The 15824-nt window shown below is 43.1% G+C and overlaps 1 protein-coding gene across 3 annotated transcripts in view; it reads right to left on the bottom strand.

The window, feature by feature from the left end:
- AKAP11 (A-kinase anchoring protein 11) overlaps positions 1–15824 on the bottom strand; it is a 112051-nt gene that overhangs the window by 32778 nt on the left and 63449 nt on the right. For all 3 annotated transcript variants that reach the window (XM_073663908.1, XM_073663909.1, XM_073663910.1), the window contains 2 exons: positions 7413–7677; positions 680–4973 (listed from right to left, as the gene is read on the bottom strand). In XM_073663908.1, the coding sequence (XP_073520009.1) occupies positions 680–4973; positions 7413–7677 (4559 nt within the window). The remainder of the gene's footprint in view (positions 1–679; positions 4974–7412; positions 7678–15824) is intronic.

The following is a 15824-nucleotide window of genomic DNA, read 5'->3' on the forward strand; positions in this document are numbered from 1 at the left end:
TCTTTAGCTAGCCTGGTGCGACGTCACGTGTGTCACGCCACAACGATGACATGGCGACAGGCCAGCTAATTAAAAGGATGCCGTCAGGTAAGAGGCAGTTCTTCTGCTTCAAACCACTGTTGTGGCCAATGGACTGGGACATACGATTCAATTGACACTAACTCTAGAAACAACAATCAACATTTGGAATTGTTGCTGGTATTTATAGGGGTTGTGCAGGGAAGAATTCTAGCCAAGGGGCTCAAAAAGGTTCTAAAATAATACAATTCATAATTCACTGACAAACTGCTGCTTCTGTTTGAATGCTGACCAGGTTTTCCACTAGTCTCCTGTCTTGACATTTTAATTACTATGAAATGCCCTAAAAGACAATCACTGGCCACAGCATGGACCTGGTGCCTTAGCCAGCGACTGGTTGAGCATTATTTCCTACATCAGGAGGTAGAAACTGGTGGGAGATCTGCGTAATCTCCCAACAAGAGCGACAATGGATTGTTGACGTGAGTGTCACTTCTTTTATTTTTTCCCTGCTGTGATGATTTCTTTAATACTTTGACTATGGACACTTCTCAATCTAAAGTACAACTTGCCCTGCTTTATGTTCCCAACACTTTCATACATATTGGTTTTCAAAAATACGTTTCAAAAATTCAACATGGCAGAAACCAATTATCATTACCTTATGCTGACATGCCCAAAATTCTTCATAGCGGACATCATGATTTCTGCAGTAAGACTTTCAGCAAAGCTTATTCCATTGTGCCCAATGCCGCTATCCGCTCCCAGACTTGTGTTGCTCAGCTCTCGTTCTGCTTTCTCAAGTGCTGCACTCACTATTTTATCGGCAAACATTGTCCTTTTATCAAGGTCAATGTGGATTTTAGGGACGTTAAGATGAAAAAATCTTGACGATTTCTGGCAGGCATTTTGCCTGGACTTGGCACACGGTTTACCTTTTCTGGTGCTATCATGTCCCAACAAGAAGTGACAAGACGACACAGAGCTGCCGTGCTGCTCTATTGCACTACACAGCCTGCATGCAGTCCCATAAGAATGGATTAACTTTCCAGCATGAGGAACCTTATCGGTTTTCTTCTTGCTCTCCGTCGCCTGCAGCCTGGCTGCTTCCATGCTGACTTCCAAGGTGTGATCTACAACTTTACAAGCATACTGCTCAATAGCCTTTAGAATCCCATCATTAAGACCGTGATCATTTAGGCTGCTGGTGCTATGATATAGTTTCTGCTTATGAGGTAAAGGAAGGAGTGATTTAGGAAATGAGGATTTGACAAGTTCACCAGTAACATAATCGTTCTTCGATTTAGAGTAGAGACAAGAATCGGTCAGCGATTTTGGAAGAGACGCAGTGGATATTTTGAGCTTTCTTTTTACATCACATGTTATAGTCTGAGCAAGGGACTCTGCAAAATGAAGTAGGCCTGTGAGTTCAGGTTTCTGGAGCGAGTCCTCAGTAAATGAGTGAAGGGTAACGTTACTTTGTCTACGCTTGTCTTTCTCAGAATGGCGGGTCCTGTTTAATAATCTGAGAATGTCTTTGCTGGTACTGCCATCGGACTTCACTTTCGACACAATCTTCCGGTTACATTTCACTTTAATAGTTTTCGAGGCTTGCTGGAGGCCAGATTTCATAGCCCTATAAACTAACCGGCTTGCATATTGATCTAAAATCAACTCACTATTACCCCCTTCCATCTTTAGCACTCTGATAAGGTGGTCGGCATATTCTTCGGTCACACTCTCACAGCTGGGGTACTTTGAAGTCAATCCACTACCACCGTTATTGAGCGGTAGAGAAAGAGTGGTAGGGTCAGATGCCCTATAACTCATACCACCATACTTGGAGGTACTTTCTTTCTGACCACAGTCTTTTTGCAAGCTACAATAATCTACATCACACAAGGAGTTCTTCCTGCTTCCTATGGTTTCCTTGGCTTCACTGAGGACTTCACCAGCAACGTTATTGGCATATTTGCACAAAGTCTCCAATAGATCTTCTGTGATATTTCTCATGTAGGCAGGATAACCCCACTTATCACTCAGCACACTTAACTGTGACAGGTTCCTCGGAGATGGTCCTTGTGAAGAGTCATCATTTAAGGAGTAGGCAGCCATGTCAGTGGCAACAGATATGATGTTACTGGATAAGTAGTCTGCATATCTGCACGTTTCTTCTGAGACCTCAGGTTCTTCAGAGCTATCATCACTGCTAGAGCTTTCCACCTCTTCAGACAGCGATCTCATGAGCCGAAGCATAAAATCATCTTTTTTACCATTATCATGGTCATGTACAGACAAGTGAGGAGTAGAAGGTGGGGTGGCTGGATAGAACTCTTTTGCCAGATGTCCTTTTAGTCTCTTGCTAAGCTTTCTCATACTCCTTTCCGGACTTCTGTCATAACCTGTCGAAGGTGTTGGAGGTGGTGTACCCGGAACTCCGGACATACTAGAGTCTTTTGCATTATTCTTTTCTTCAACAAAGAAATTATCACCACAACTACACATTACAGAGGAAAAACTGTTAATGTGAGGGAGACAGTGAAAAAATGAAGGGTCTGCTCCATCAGTACTATAAACATTTCTCCTGGAAGTGATACTATCAGTATTATACGTGGCATTTGATGGTCCTGGAAAAGTGCCTAAAAGGGGTTTCTCTGTAGAGTCACCCTTGTAATCCTGATCCAGCTGCTTAATAGTATAGTATGGGCTTGGAATGACATGCTCTTGGGGACATCTAAAAATCTTTTTCTGCTGCTCTGAAGTCTTTGGAGAATAAAAAATCATTCCAGACTCTGATTGACTGCAATAAAAATCTGACACCAAATTGCTGGATTTCACGTCTTCTAATCTGGATGAAGAGGTCTGCATGCTCTTACCTAGAGAATGCTTAAAAATAGCCCTGTCCCCGTCTTGAACACGGTATTGTGATGTCTTTCCATCCAATGAAGAGTCCTGGAAGGGCACGCTAATTATTTTATTGGTCATCGTTTCAGCATAATCGTCCACGGTTTTGGCTGACTTTATAACATCATAGGCTTCATTTACAATCATGTCCACCATCGTTACAGAGAAGGTTTTAACTCCATCTCCATCTTCTTGGCTTTGACCAAGTATGATCTTTTTGTCAGATGACATATCAGCAATGCTTTTTGTAGAAATATGATAATTTTTTACATGGTCTGTATACAGGTTTTTGCTGGCCGAGATATTAGTTTGCTCATTTGTGATCGGCTGTTGGCTCAAGATTTTTGCGGCTACAGGCACAGGAATAGAGCTCATCAGGCCAGAGGTAAAGAACAGAGCATACTGAACAGTGTAGTCTATTTTAGACCTCTGTTCGGCAGGAGAAACTTCTTGACTTCTAGGAGCAGGGAATATGGGTGATGATAGACTGGCCTGCATACCTTCTGAGCTTACATATTTCAGGTTATCCATTGAAACACTTATAGCAGCTTCTGGCGTAAATCCCACATTTACCTGTGAAAGCTCGATAAAAGCTTCCTGAATTACAGATTCTGACAAGTCTTTAGCATAGGAACTAACTACGACGTCTTCAAAATCAAATGACTGGCAGTAAGAAACACTTGGAGTCGGTGGGTGGGAAAACTGACACACTTCCATAATTCCTTCAAAAACCAGCTCCTCTGCAAGGTCTGCAGCAAAACGGGTCACTGCGTTGGTAATCATCTGCTTCTTTATATACCGCAGCTCTTGAAGAGCACTTGTAATGACTTCACTCACCATCAAGTTTGCCAGGCTATTAATGGCTCGCTTCTTAATTGAGAATGCCTGTCTCCTTCCGATTTCGTAAAATGCCATTTGGAAAACATATGACGTTAGCCTGGCCGCTAGGTGGCACAGTGCACTAGTGCAAGAGGAAACCCCTCGCTGCAAGTCTTTAAATGCATTGCCTAAACTCTTCTCTACCAAATCTGCAGCAAATTTCTGAATTCCTCCCTTAATGGATTTGTGTTTGGACTTTGACTTCCGTTCCAACTCTTTGCCATGAGATTTACGTATCTGCTTTGGAGTTTTCTCTTGTTCTTTTTTTACCGCGTGGGAGGTTGGCCTGGTATTTAGGACCGTGCCAAACATGTCACTGCATACCCGGTTTGCGTATTCACTTAATTTGTCATAAGAACGGTCCTTAAATGGAGGGATATCACCAGGGCTCACTAAATGAGACGTACCCTCGGATGTAGAGGGAACTCCTGGAGGACTAAAAGCAGATGATCGAATAGGACTGAACAGAGTACCGGTATCTTCAGAACATGTCTTTTTTGGACGAGGGGAGTCAGGTACATCGCTCATATTACCAAAAGGAGATTCTGCTTTACGAGGAGTAGGCTTTTTAACACTGGCTGAAAGCTTAGGGCGATCAAACTTAAACTTTTGTGGATTCATGCAAACTGTACTTATGCTTCCTTTGGCACATTTCCTTTTTTTGGGTGGGCTGGCTAGAACGGCTTTCTGGTTATTTTGACAATGGTCTTCTAATGAAGTTTCTGGCTCATCAAATCTATCAAAGCTATCAAAGAATTCACTTAATTCAGAGTCAGAGTCCTCAATGTCATCTTTGCCAACAGGAATCTTTGGCAGATTTAGCTTTGCTCTTAAGCTCTTCTGGTAACCCTCTTCATCTAAGAAAATGATGGGACTTGGACTGGAGCACTCAGATTCGGAGGTTTCCACCGGAGATGGAGAAAATATGATTTTCTCATGAGCAGAAACACTTCTCTGTGTACAGGTATTACACATTGATGTTGTGACTGTATTTTTAACAGAAGCTGACATCTCTGGAAGGCCTAAGTAACCCATCAGAACTGCAGACTTGATGGACGATCTACGGCGCACTGAGCTGAATAGGATTTTGGATCCACTGATGTCTACGCAGTGGGTAGGTTGAGTTTGAGAAGAAGCATCACGTTGATTTTTCACGGTTTCCCATCCAAGTCCTGAAATTAAGAAAAGGATAATTACAGCTTGAAAAAAAATTATTCTAACGGTAAATAATTGAATAATTAGTAAATTAGCAAACAAAACCATTTTGCTACGCCCTGTAGGGCTGATATGTAATATTTAAACTTTTTTTTTTCGATGATATGTAGTAAGTGTAATAATAATAATAATATTAGAAAATACCTTACATTTGAAGTGTAGTGTAGTTCTTCTGGCTCGCTAATTCGCTTAACCATTATTGTACAGGGCATTGCAGTAGCTTAGATATCCATGGTTATGGCCACACATATAGCGACAGTTAATTCGCTGTCAGTGGTCATAACCATTGATACCTAAGCTACTGTAATGTCCTGCACATGGAGTAAGTGACATAGAGAATCAGAAGAACTATAGGAATAGGTAGAAGGTATATTTTGTATTTTTATTTTGTCTTTTTATGTGTGAAGAAATTATATTATATAGGAAGGCATATCACTATGAGCAATGATCAAACATACCGTATTTTTCGGACTATAAGACATACTTTTTTCCTCCAAAATTTTGGAGGAAAGTGGGGGTTGGGTCTTACAGTCCGAATATAACATGGCTGGCTGGCTGCTGTGGGTGTCCGAATATATATATGGCTGTGTGTGATGGTGGAGTGGGGGGAGCGGCAGCGGGGGATGAACGGGGCACAGGAGGCAGCAGCCACCTGCTGCAGCCTAGCTGTGCCCGCTGCTAAAGAAAATGAATATTCACTGCTCCGGGCGTGGAGAGCAATGAATATTCATTTTCCTTAATAGCGCGTACACTGTACCCGCAGCGCGGCTCCTGCTGCGGTCTGTGTGCCCGCTATTAAATCCCATGAATATTCACTACAATTCACTCCCAGACCGCTGGCCGCAGGAGGAGCCGTGTGCGCGCTATTAGGGAGAATAAATGGTCACTGCTCCCCACGCACACAGTCCCGGCATGGGGAGCAGTGACTATTACGGCACAGCATCTCACAGTGTGAGTGCGCATGGCAGGGACGCCATGCGCGGCTCACACAGTGAGAGTGTTGGAAGCAGAGTGGGACGCAGCGCTGGAGGAGAGAGGAGGTGAGTATAATTCTTTATTTTTGTGTGTGCAGCGTGATGGAGATCAGGGAGTGCCAAGCATACCAGGATGAGGGGTGCCAAGCATACCAGGATCAGGGGGTGCCAAGCATACGGGGATCAGGGGGTGCCAAGCATACCAGGATGGGGATCAGGGGGTGCCATGCATACCAGGATGGGCATCAGGGGGTGCCATGCATACCAGGATGGGCATCAGGGGGTGCCATGCATACCAGGATTGGGGGAATGGGGTGCCATGCATACCAGGATGGGGGAATGGGGTGCCATGCATACCAGGATGGGGGAATGGGGTGCCATGCATACCAGGATGGGGGAATGGGGTGCCATGCATACCAGGATGGGGGAATGGGGTGCCATGCATACCAGGATGGGGGAATGGGGTGCCATGCATACCAGGATGGGGGAATGGGGTGCCATGCATACCAGGATGGGGGAATGGGGTGCCATGCATACCAGGATGGGGGAATGGGGTGCCATGCATACCAGGATGGGGGATTGGGGTGCCATGCATACTAGGATGGGGGATTGGGGTGCCATGCATACTAGGATGGGGGATTGGGGTGTCATGCATACCAGGATGGGGGATTGCGGTGCCATGCATACCAGGATGGGGGATTGGGGTGCCATGCATACCAGGATGGGGGATTGGGGTGCCATGCATACCAGGATGGGGGATTGGGGTGCCATGCATACCAGGATGGGGGATTGGGGTGCCATGCATACCAGGATAGGGAATTGGGGTGCCATGCATACCAGGATAGGGAATTGGGGTGCCATGCATACCAGGATGGGGATGAGGGGTGCCATGCATACCAGGATGGGGATGAGGGGTGCCATGCATACCAGGATGGGGATGAGGGGTGCCATGCATACCAGGATGGGGATGAGGGGTGCCATGCATACCAGGATGGGGATGAGAGGTGCCATGCATACCAGGATGGGGATGAGAGGTGTCATACATACCAGGAAGGGGATGAGGGGAGCCAGGCATATCAGGATGGGGATGGGGGCCACATATAACAGGAAGGAGGGGGCCATATATACCAGGATGGGGATATTAATAGAATTGGGGGACATTACCCCTATAACAGTGTCAGCAGCAGAACCCCTGCCCCTTAACAGTGCATCATGACCACATTTTTTACTTACATTATTTTCTATTTTCCTCCTCTAAAACCTAGGTGCGTCTTATGGTCCGATGCGTCTTATAGTCCGAAAAATACAGTATGTCAAAATCAGCAGTTGTGAAATTATTAGCAACTTTTCAATGATTGGTGAACACCACAAGTAATAGTAGAGTTACTTTCAGATACAATAATATTTGTAATAGTAAAATACCTTGGTTGTCATTTGTATTTTTAGGCTCCTCTTCATCCAAATGTTCAAACGCAGTTACAAAATCATCCTCAATTGAAGACACGGAGTGATTTGTATCATCGTCTTCATGGTGCTTGGCCTTCTTAGTCAATCTGCTTATGCATTCTTGCTCCACGGCATATTTTACTCCAGCGGTATATTTACTTAGCATTACGAACAGAGCATCACTTCGAAAGAATGGAAATGACGTAGTACTCAATAAACACACTGTTCCTGAAAAGAGACCCTAAAGAGAAAAAAATAAAAGAAGACTTTTTTTTTTTTAATATAGTCCACATACGGTATAGTAAGGAAAAAACTTCTTAAACTGCTTGCTTATAGGGGTTCTCTGAGAATTAGATAAAATGGAAACCAAATAAACATTGAGGAGGATGAAGATGGAGATAACCCACTTTGTGCTCAGTGAGGAAGAGATCTATTTCTTCACATATGACAGCCGTGCAACCGGTCGCCGACTGAGGTATGTGCTATACAGCTGTCAGTTGAGACACAGGTCTCAAGGACTATATGTCTCCAGTCTAAAGCCCATACTGGCACGAGACTAGGACGGTCTGTTGTTTGAATTATATCAGGGACGCCATTTTATCTCATTGTCGGAAAACCCCTTTAAAAGGGACTCTGGCAGTAAGGTTTTGCCCTTTAATCTTAGAGCAACATGATGTAGGGCTGGGTGTTGTTTTTCAATAAAATCAGTGCTTTATCAGCAGCAGATTATCACTAGATGACTAGTTGTCCCCTGTTATGTAGTCCTCCTGCTGTGTAACCCTGCCCCCACCACTGATTGGCAGATTTGTGTGTACACAGTGCATTGGCAGAAAGCTGCTAATCAGTGGTGTGAGCGGGGTTATACAGAGCTCAGCATTCAGAGAACTGGTACATCTGTAGCAGAGAAAACAGTAACTTTATCAAAACTGCAGCAACCAATATAGTAAGTCATACAGCGCTGGAATCAGGATCTCTGTCCCTACATCATGATGCTCTCACCTAACAGAGAAAAAACCTAGTGATAGATTCCCTCTAATATAATGTTTCATATTAAAATGTCGCTATATGTTTGTTCTGCTTAATTTGTCAGATAAGTAGTACGCACAGAAACGGGATGCAAGCTGTGGTGTACAGTTATGTCTGATGGATCCTAGCATGCTCCCGTCAGATTAAGCTGATGAACGTACATATAGGGACACTGTAAATCATGCCAGGATGGTATAGCTAGAGGGATATTCCAGTAATAAGTAATCGTGATAACATAAAGTCTCCAATAATGTCTCACAAATGAGAACCAACAGCTGAAAATCACATCAGAGTTCAATTGATAATATTCCAAGAGAACTTGTCACATTGAATATGTTATGCGATTTTAGAAAAAAATTAAATGTATAAGTAGAATTGAATAGCTATGGGGAAAAAGATTACGTATAACGTATTTAATTCATACAAACCTGTTGTCAATGTGGATTCAGGAGTCCAGTGGGCGGTCCTACTCATTAATGGTCATCTGTGTCTGCATGCTCGCACAGGGAGGTTGTCAATTACTGTGTGAAACCGCTTTCTTCCCTCCATTGCCCAGTATAAGGAGGGATTTTGATGAATAAAATATAATTTGTATGGAATCTTTTCCCAGTAACCTATATATCAATCTGCACCTCACCTCCTGCTCTATACTGTGCTGCAAGTAGATTGGGGAACACGTTCATTTTAACACATTCACTTTAACTGCTTAATGACTGGGCAATTTTTCTTCGTCTTTTGGACTTTCGTATATTCTTTCCCTTCTGTGAAGAGCCACAACTTTTTTATTTTTCCATCAGCATAGCCAGAGGAGGGCTGGTCTTTAGCAGGATGAGTTATGGTTTTGAATTGCACCATCCATTTTACCATACAATAAACTGGAAAACGTTTTGGAAAATTGCAAGAAAAAAAAAACAGTGAATCCAAAATTTCTTGGGGTTTTATTGCCGTTCATTGTTTGGTAAAAATTACCTGTTATCCTGAATCTTTATGTCATTATTATTACGGCAATACCAAACATTTATATAGTTTTAAATTTAAATGTTGACACTTTTTTTTTTTTTTATAAATTCACTTCTCTTGCCATATTCCAAGACCAGTAAGATTTTCATTTTCCAATTGATAGCGTGGTGAGGGCTAGTCTTTTGCACCCTGTGCTGACATTTCCAATGATACAATTTTGAGTTAGATGTGATGTTTTTGATTGCTTCTTATTGCATATTTTTGAAGAATTGCAGGCAACCAAAAAGCTGCATTTCCGGCGTATAGATATTTATTTTCTTTACTTCATTGATCGGGTTAATTAATTAATTTAATATTTTTGTAGATCAGATCTGATATGGATACAGTGATACCAAATATGTTTATTTTTTTAATATCTTTACTTTTAATGGGGGAAAAAGTGGGTGATTTGAATTTTCATGCTATTTTGTTAACCCCTTTACAACCCAAAGTGGGTTTGCACGTTAATGACCAGGCCAATTTTTACAATTCTGACCACTATCACTTTATGAGGTAATTCCTCTGGAACGCTTCAACGGATCTCCCTGATTCTGAGATTGTTTTTTTGTGACATATTGTATTTCATGATTGTGGTAAAATTTCTTCGATATCCCTTGCATTTATTTGTGAAAAAAAAGGAAATTTGGCGAAAATTTAGCAATTTTCAAATATTTTATTTTTATGTCCTTAATTCAGAGAGATATGTCACACAAAATAGTTAACAAATAACATTTCCCACATGTCTACTTTACATCAGAACAATTTTGGAACCAACTTTTTTTTTTTATTATTATTAGGGAGCTATAAGGGTTAAAATTTGACCAGCGATTTCTCACTTTTCCAACAAAATTTACAAAACCATTTTTTTTTAGGGACCGCATCACATTTGAAGTCACTTTGAGGGGTCTTTATGACAGAAAATACCCAAAAGTGACACCATTTTAAAAACTGCACCCCCAAGGTGCTCAAAACCACATTCAAGAACTGAATTAACCCTTCACGTGCTTCACAGGAATTTTTGGAATGTGGAAGAAAAAAAATTAACATTTAACTTTTTTCACAAAAATGTTACTTTAGACCCAATTTTTTTTTATTTTCGCTGGGGTAACAGGAAAAAATGGACCCGAAAATTTGTTGTGCAATTTCCCCTGAGCACTCAGATACCCCGTATGTGGGGAAAAAACACTGTTTGGGCGCACGGCAGGGCTCGGAAGGGAAGGAGCGTCATTTGACTTTTTGAATGCAAAATTTGCTGGAATAATTAACAAATGCCATGTTTAATTTGAGAGCCCCTGATGTGCCTAAACAGTGGAAACCCCCCACAAGTGACACCATCTTGGAAACTAGACCCCTCAGGGAACTTATCTGGATGTGTGGTGAGCACCCTGAACCCCCAAGTACTTTAAAGAAGTTTATAACATGGAGCCGTGAAAATAAAAAAAAATCAAACTTTTTCCACAAAAATGATGTTTTAGCCCCATTTTTTTTTTATTTTCACAAGGGGTAAGAGGAGAAAATGGACCCCAAACACTTTTGTGCAATTTCTCCTGAGTACGCCAATATCCCATATGTGGGGAAAATACAGTGTTGGGCGTACGGCAGAGTTCAGAAGAGAAGGAGCACTGTGTGACTTTCTGAACGCAAAATTGGCTGGAATCGAGAGCGGACACCATGTCGCGTTTGGAGAGCCCCTGATGTGCCTAAATAGTGGAAACCCCCCACAAGTGACCCCATTTTGGAAACTACACCCCTCAAGGATATTATCAAAGGGTATAGTGAACATTTTGAACCCAGAGGTACGACATAGAATTTGATAACATTATGTCATCATATTGAATAAGTTGTCATTAGTCTTGAGCGCAAGTGCTCGCTACTTGAGTTTGCATCGGGTACTCCGGTATGTACCATGTATCGCAGGTGCTCGAGTGACATGCTTGAGTCCCCGCCCACATGTTTCACGTTTATTAGACACCCAAAAAAAACATGCGGGGATCGCTCGTGCATGGCAGGCAATCCCCGCGAGTTTTTTTTGGCTGCAAAGCATATGGGGCGGAGACTCGAGCATGTCACTCGAGCACCCGCGATACTCAGTGCATACCAGAGCACCCGATGCAAACTCAAGTAGCGAGCACTTTCGCTCAACACTAGTCGCCATATCGTCATCTTTTTTTTTTTTTTTTTTTTTTTTACACGTTTGAAAAAAATCCCAACCCTAACCCCAACACTAGCCCAACCCTAACCCCAACCCTAGCCTCAACCCCAGAGTTTATTTTTTACGCCGTTCCTCGTGCGGTATAAGTGATTAGACTACTTTATTCTTCAGGTCGGTGCGATTAAAGCGATACCAGAATCATATCGGGTTTTTATGACTGACAGCTGTCACACACTAAAAGACACATTTTTTTGAAAAATCTAGTCTTTGCATCGCCATATTTTGAGAACTATAATTTTTCAATATTTTGGCCGACAGAGTTATGTAACGGCTTGTTTTCTGCGGGATGAGTTGACGTTTTTATTGGTGCCATTTTCAGGCACGTGACATTTTTTGATCGCTTTCTATTCAGATTTTTGGGAGGCAGAATAAACAAAAACCAACAATTCAGGAATTTTTTTTTTTTTTTATGCCGTTCCGCGTGTGGTAAAATTGATAAGGCAGCTTTATTCTTCGGGTCAGTAAGTTTACAGTGGTACCACATTTATACCATTTTTCTATGTTTTGGCGCTTTTACACAATAAAAGCCATTTCATTGAAAAAAAATATTTTTTTGCATCGCTTTATTCTGAGAGCTATAACTTCTTTATTTTTCGGCTGATGGAGATGTTTGGCGGCTTGTTTTTTGCGGAACAAGATGACGTTTTCAGCGGTAACATTTTTATTTATATTCGTATTTTTGAAAGTGTGTTATTCCATTTTTTGTTTGGCGGTATGATAATAAAGCATTGTTTTTTATTTTATTTTTTTTTACAGTGTTCACTGAAGGGGCTAACTAGTGGGACAGTTTTATAGGTCAGGTCGTTCCGGGCGCGTAGATACCAAATATGTGTACGTTTATTGTTTTTTTTTAGGCTGGGTGCCCACATAGCGTTTTTCAAGCGTTTATGCTGCGGAATTTCCGCAGCGTAAACGCTTGTGAAACGCTAGGTAATCCGCACCCCATGGTCCCCAAGGGGATTCCGCATGTTCTATGCACATGCTGCGGATTTTTCCACAGCGTTTATGCAGCGTACAAAAATCCGCAGCATGTCATTTAATTTTGCGGAAGCGCAGCGGAAGCCCCGCCATTGACTTGCATTGAGACGCATAGAATGCGCGTCTGTACATTTCTACAAGCGAAGTCTATGCGTCTCTATGTGCGGATGGTACCCAGTTCTGGAGGAGAGGAGACTCTCATCCAGACCTGGGTACCATTGTACCTGTAAAAAAAAGAATAAATTAAATAAATAAAGTTTATACTCACCTTTCCGAAGGCTTCTCTGCATGCCGGCATCGCTGAAGGACCTTCGGTGACGTCACAGTCATGTGACCGCAGGCCCTTCACCGCTCTGTCTCGCGATATGCCGGCAGCCGAGAACCAGCCAGGAAGGAGCGCTGCAGCACACGTCGGGACATTGGGGGTGAGTATAGCTTTATTTTATTTTAGATTTACGGTTCACACTGTATAAATCCACGCTGTTTGCATGGATTTATACAGAGTGACCTAGTTGTCAAGCACTTTCCAAGTGATGCTAATCGCCTGGAAAGTGCTTGTCAATCTGCATGCGGAAACGCATGTGAATCCGCATGTGGATCCGCATGTATTCTGCAGGAAAAACGCATGCACAATCTGCATGCGTTTTTTCTGCCAGGGAGATGCAGAAATTTTCTGCTTCATTTCTGCATCGTGGGCACATAGCCATATAATTATATTTATGGATGGGTACATTATATTTTTATTTTTGGTGGATTATTTTTTTTATTTTTTGTTTATATTTTTACAATTTATTTTTTCTTCACTTCCTGACACTTTTTTTTACTTTTATTCTATGTCCCACTATGGGACTTTCACTTTTTTTATTCTGATCGCCTGTATAGCATAGGGATGGAGCACCATCCCTGTGCTATGCAGGCTGTCAGCGCTGCAGATGCAGAAGATACTTTGGTCATGCACTGCGCATGACCAAAATATCTTCCTGCTGTCTGGTGACCCGGATGTGGTCATGACTACATTGGGTCGTCATGGCAACATCCGGGAGGCCGCGGCAGACATCGCTGGACGCCGGCAGGAGAGGTGAGTATCCTGATCACCTCCCCTTGCCCCCGCAATGCTGTGATCAACTTCGATTGCAGCATTGCGGGGCTTAATGTGCCGGGAGCGGTGCGCTCCCTGCACATAGCACAGGGTGTCAGCTGTAACAATCAGCTGACACCTGGCGGCGATCGCAAAGACGTACTAATACGTATCAGGCTCTTAAGTCCCAGGGAGCAGATAAGTATTAGTACGTCTTGGGCTTTAAAGGGGTTAAACATGTTTTTTTTACCTTTTTACTTTGTTAGTTCTCTTAGGGTGCTTGAACCTACGATTGTCCCATCACATACTATATCCTGCAATACCACTGTACTGCCGTATATAGTAAAAATCACGGTTTCCTATGAACGCCAGCCACAGACTGGTCTTCATAGGAGCACCCTGCAAAAAAATATATAAACACCCACTATGTAGTATGCGATGGGAGGGGGGGTGGCAATTCATGGGTAAAATCTGTGTTAGACGCCTTTCAGACATCAGTGTTTTGAGTACGTATGGTGACAGTTTCCACACGTACCGGAGACACATACATAGACCCATTCAAATGAATGGGTCTGTGCACACGTCAGTGTGTTTCCACGGACCGTGTGTCTGTGGGCAAAGCATGCTGACATGGCAGTTTTTTTTCTCGCAGCACAGGCCGCAAAACGTCCCATACACGTGCACAGTGATGACATCCGTGTGTCGTCAGTATCACACGTACCGGCGCCTGGGAATCAGTGTACAGTTAGCACTGTTCCCAAGTGCCGGGTGCTGGACTCTGCCCTCATCCTTGTCCATTGCTTGCGCAGCGATCAGCGCTAGCAAGGGACAATGATGAGAGTAGTATTCTGCTCCCGCTGTGTCCTTGTGTAAAAATAAGAATAAAATACAAAAATCCTTATACTCACCTGTCCGAAGATGTCCCCCCGCTGTAATCCACCTGACTGCTCAAGCCGAGGAGAATGACATGCTGCAGCGAGCGGGTCCCGGACCTCCGCTGAGCTCAGCGAGCGGTGTTCTCTCACTCCGTGAGTGGTGTCCTGTCAATCTGTGAGCTCAGCGGAGGTCCGGGGCCCGCTCGCTGCAGTGAGTCATTCTCCCCAGCTTAAGCGGTCAGGCGGATTTCAGCGGGGAACATCTTCAGACAGGTGAGTATGAGGATTTTTTTATTTTATTCTTATTTTTACACTATGACACAGCGGGAGCAGACTACTACTCTCATCATTGCCCCTTGCTAGCGCTGATCACAGCGCAAGCAAGGGACAATGATGAGAGCAGCGTTCAGTATCCGGCGCTTGGGAACAGTGATAACTGTACACCGATTCCCAGGCGCCGGTACGTGTGCTCCTGATGCAGAACATGGTTGCCACAAGTATCACACACACAGACATCTTCGGTACTGTTTTTTCTAGTACCGGAAATATCCGGACGTCTGAAACGCGCCTTACTGAGATAGAATCTTATCCGTAGCAACTGCCATCTCCTATGTAGATGAATGGGGGAGGAGCTCTGCCTCCAGCTCCTCCCTCATCCTCAGAATCTTATGAGCACCAACTGCCATAGCCTAGCTCAGTAATGTTTCTTCACTGAATACACATTTTACCTGTGAAATAAGAATTTTGAGAATGAATGTTCAATGTAATACTAGAAAGTAGCAGATTTCTCTGATAAGATACATTACAAAGTTCCTTATTTTCAAGTGTATTATTGATTTATGAAATAAAAATGAAAGCCTTAGTTACTTACCGGTAACAGGATTTTTCGGAGCCCATGACAGCACCACGTGAGAGAGAGGATCTGCCCATCAAGGACAGGAAACCTACAGGTTAAAAAGGGCGGCCCTCTCTTCCCGCCTCAGTTTAGTTAACAGAGCATGAGAGTACCGCCAAGGTTAGTTATAACAAAACATAATCACATTAAGTACATTACTTTTCATCAATTTCCCGCAAGGGTGCACAAAAAGAAATCAACTCTACGGGAGTGCACAACACCAGTGAAGGGAGGGAATATACGGGTGCTGTCATGGGCTCCGAAAAATCCCGTTACCGGTAAGTAACTAAGGCTTTATTCGGTCTCCCATGACAGCACCACGTGA

Source organism: Phyllobates terribilis, unplaced genomic scaffold (genome assembly GCF_046119375.1).
Source record: "Phyllobates terribilis strain yellow unplaced genomic scaffold, ASM4611937v1 Scaffold_2__4_contigs__length_985480577, whole genome shotgun sequence".
Lineage (NCBI taxonomy): Eukaryota > Metazoa > Chordata > Amphibia > Anura > Dendrobatidae > Phyllobates > Phyllobates terribilis.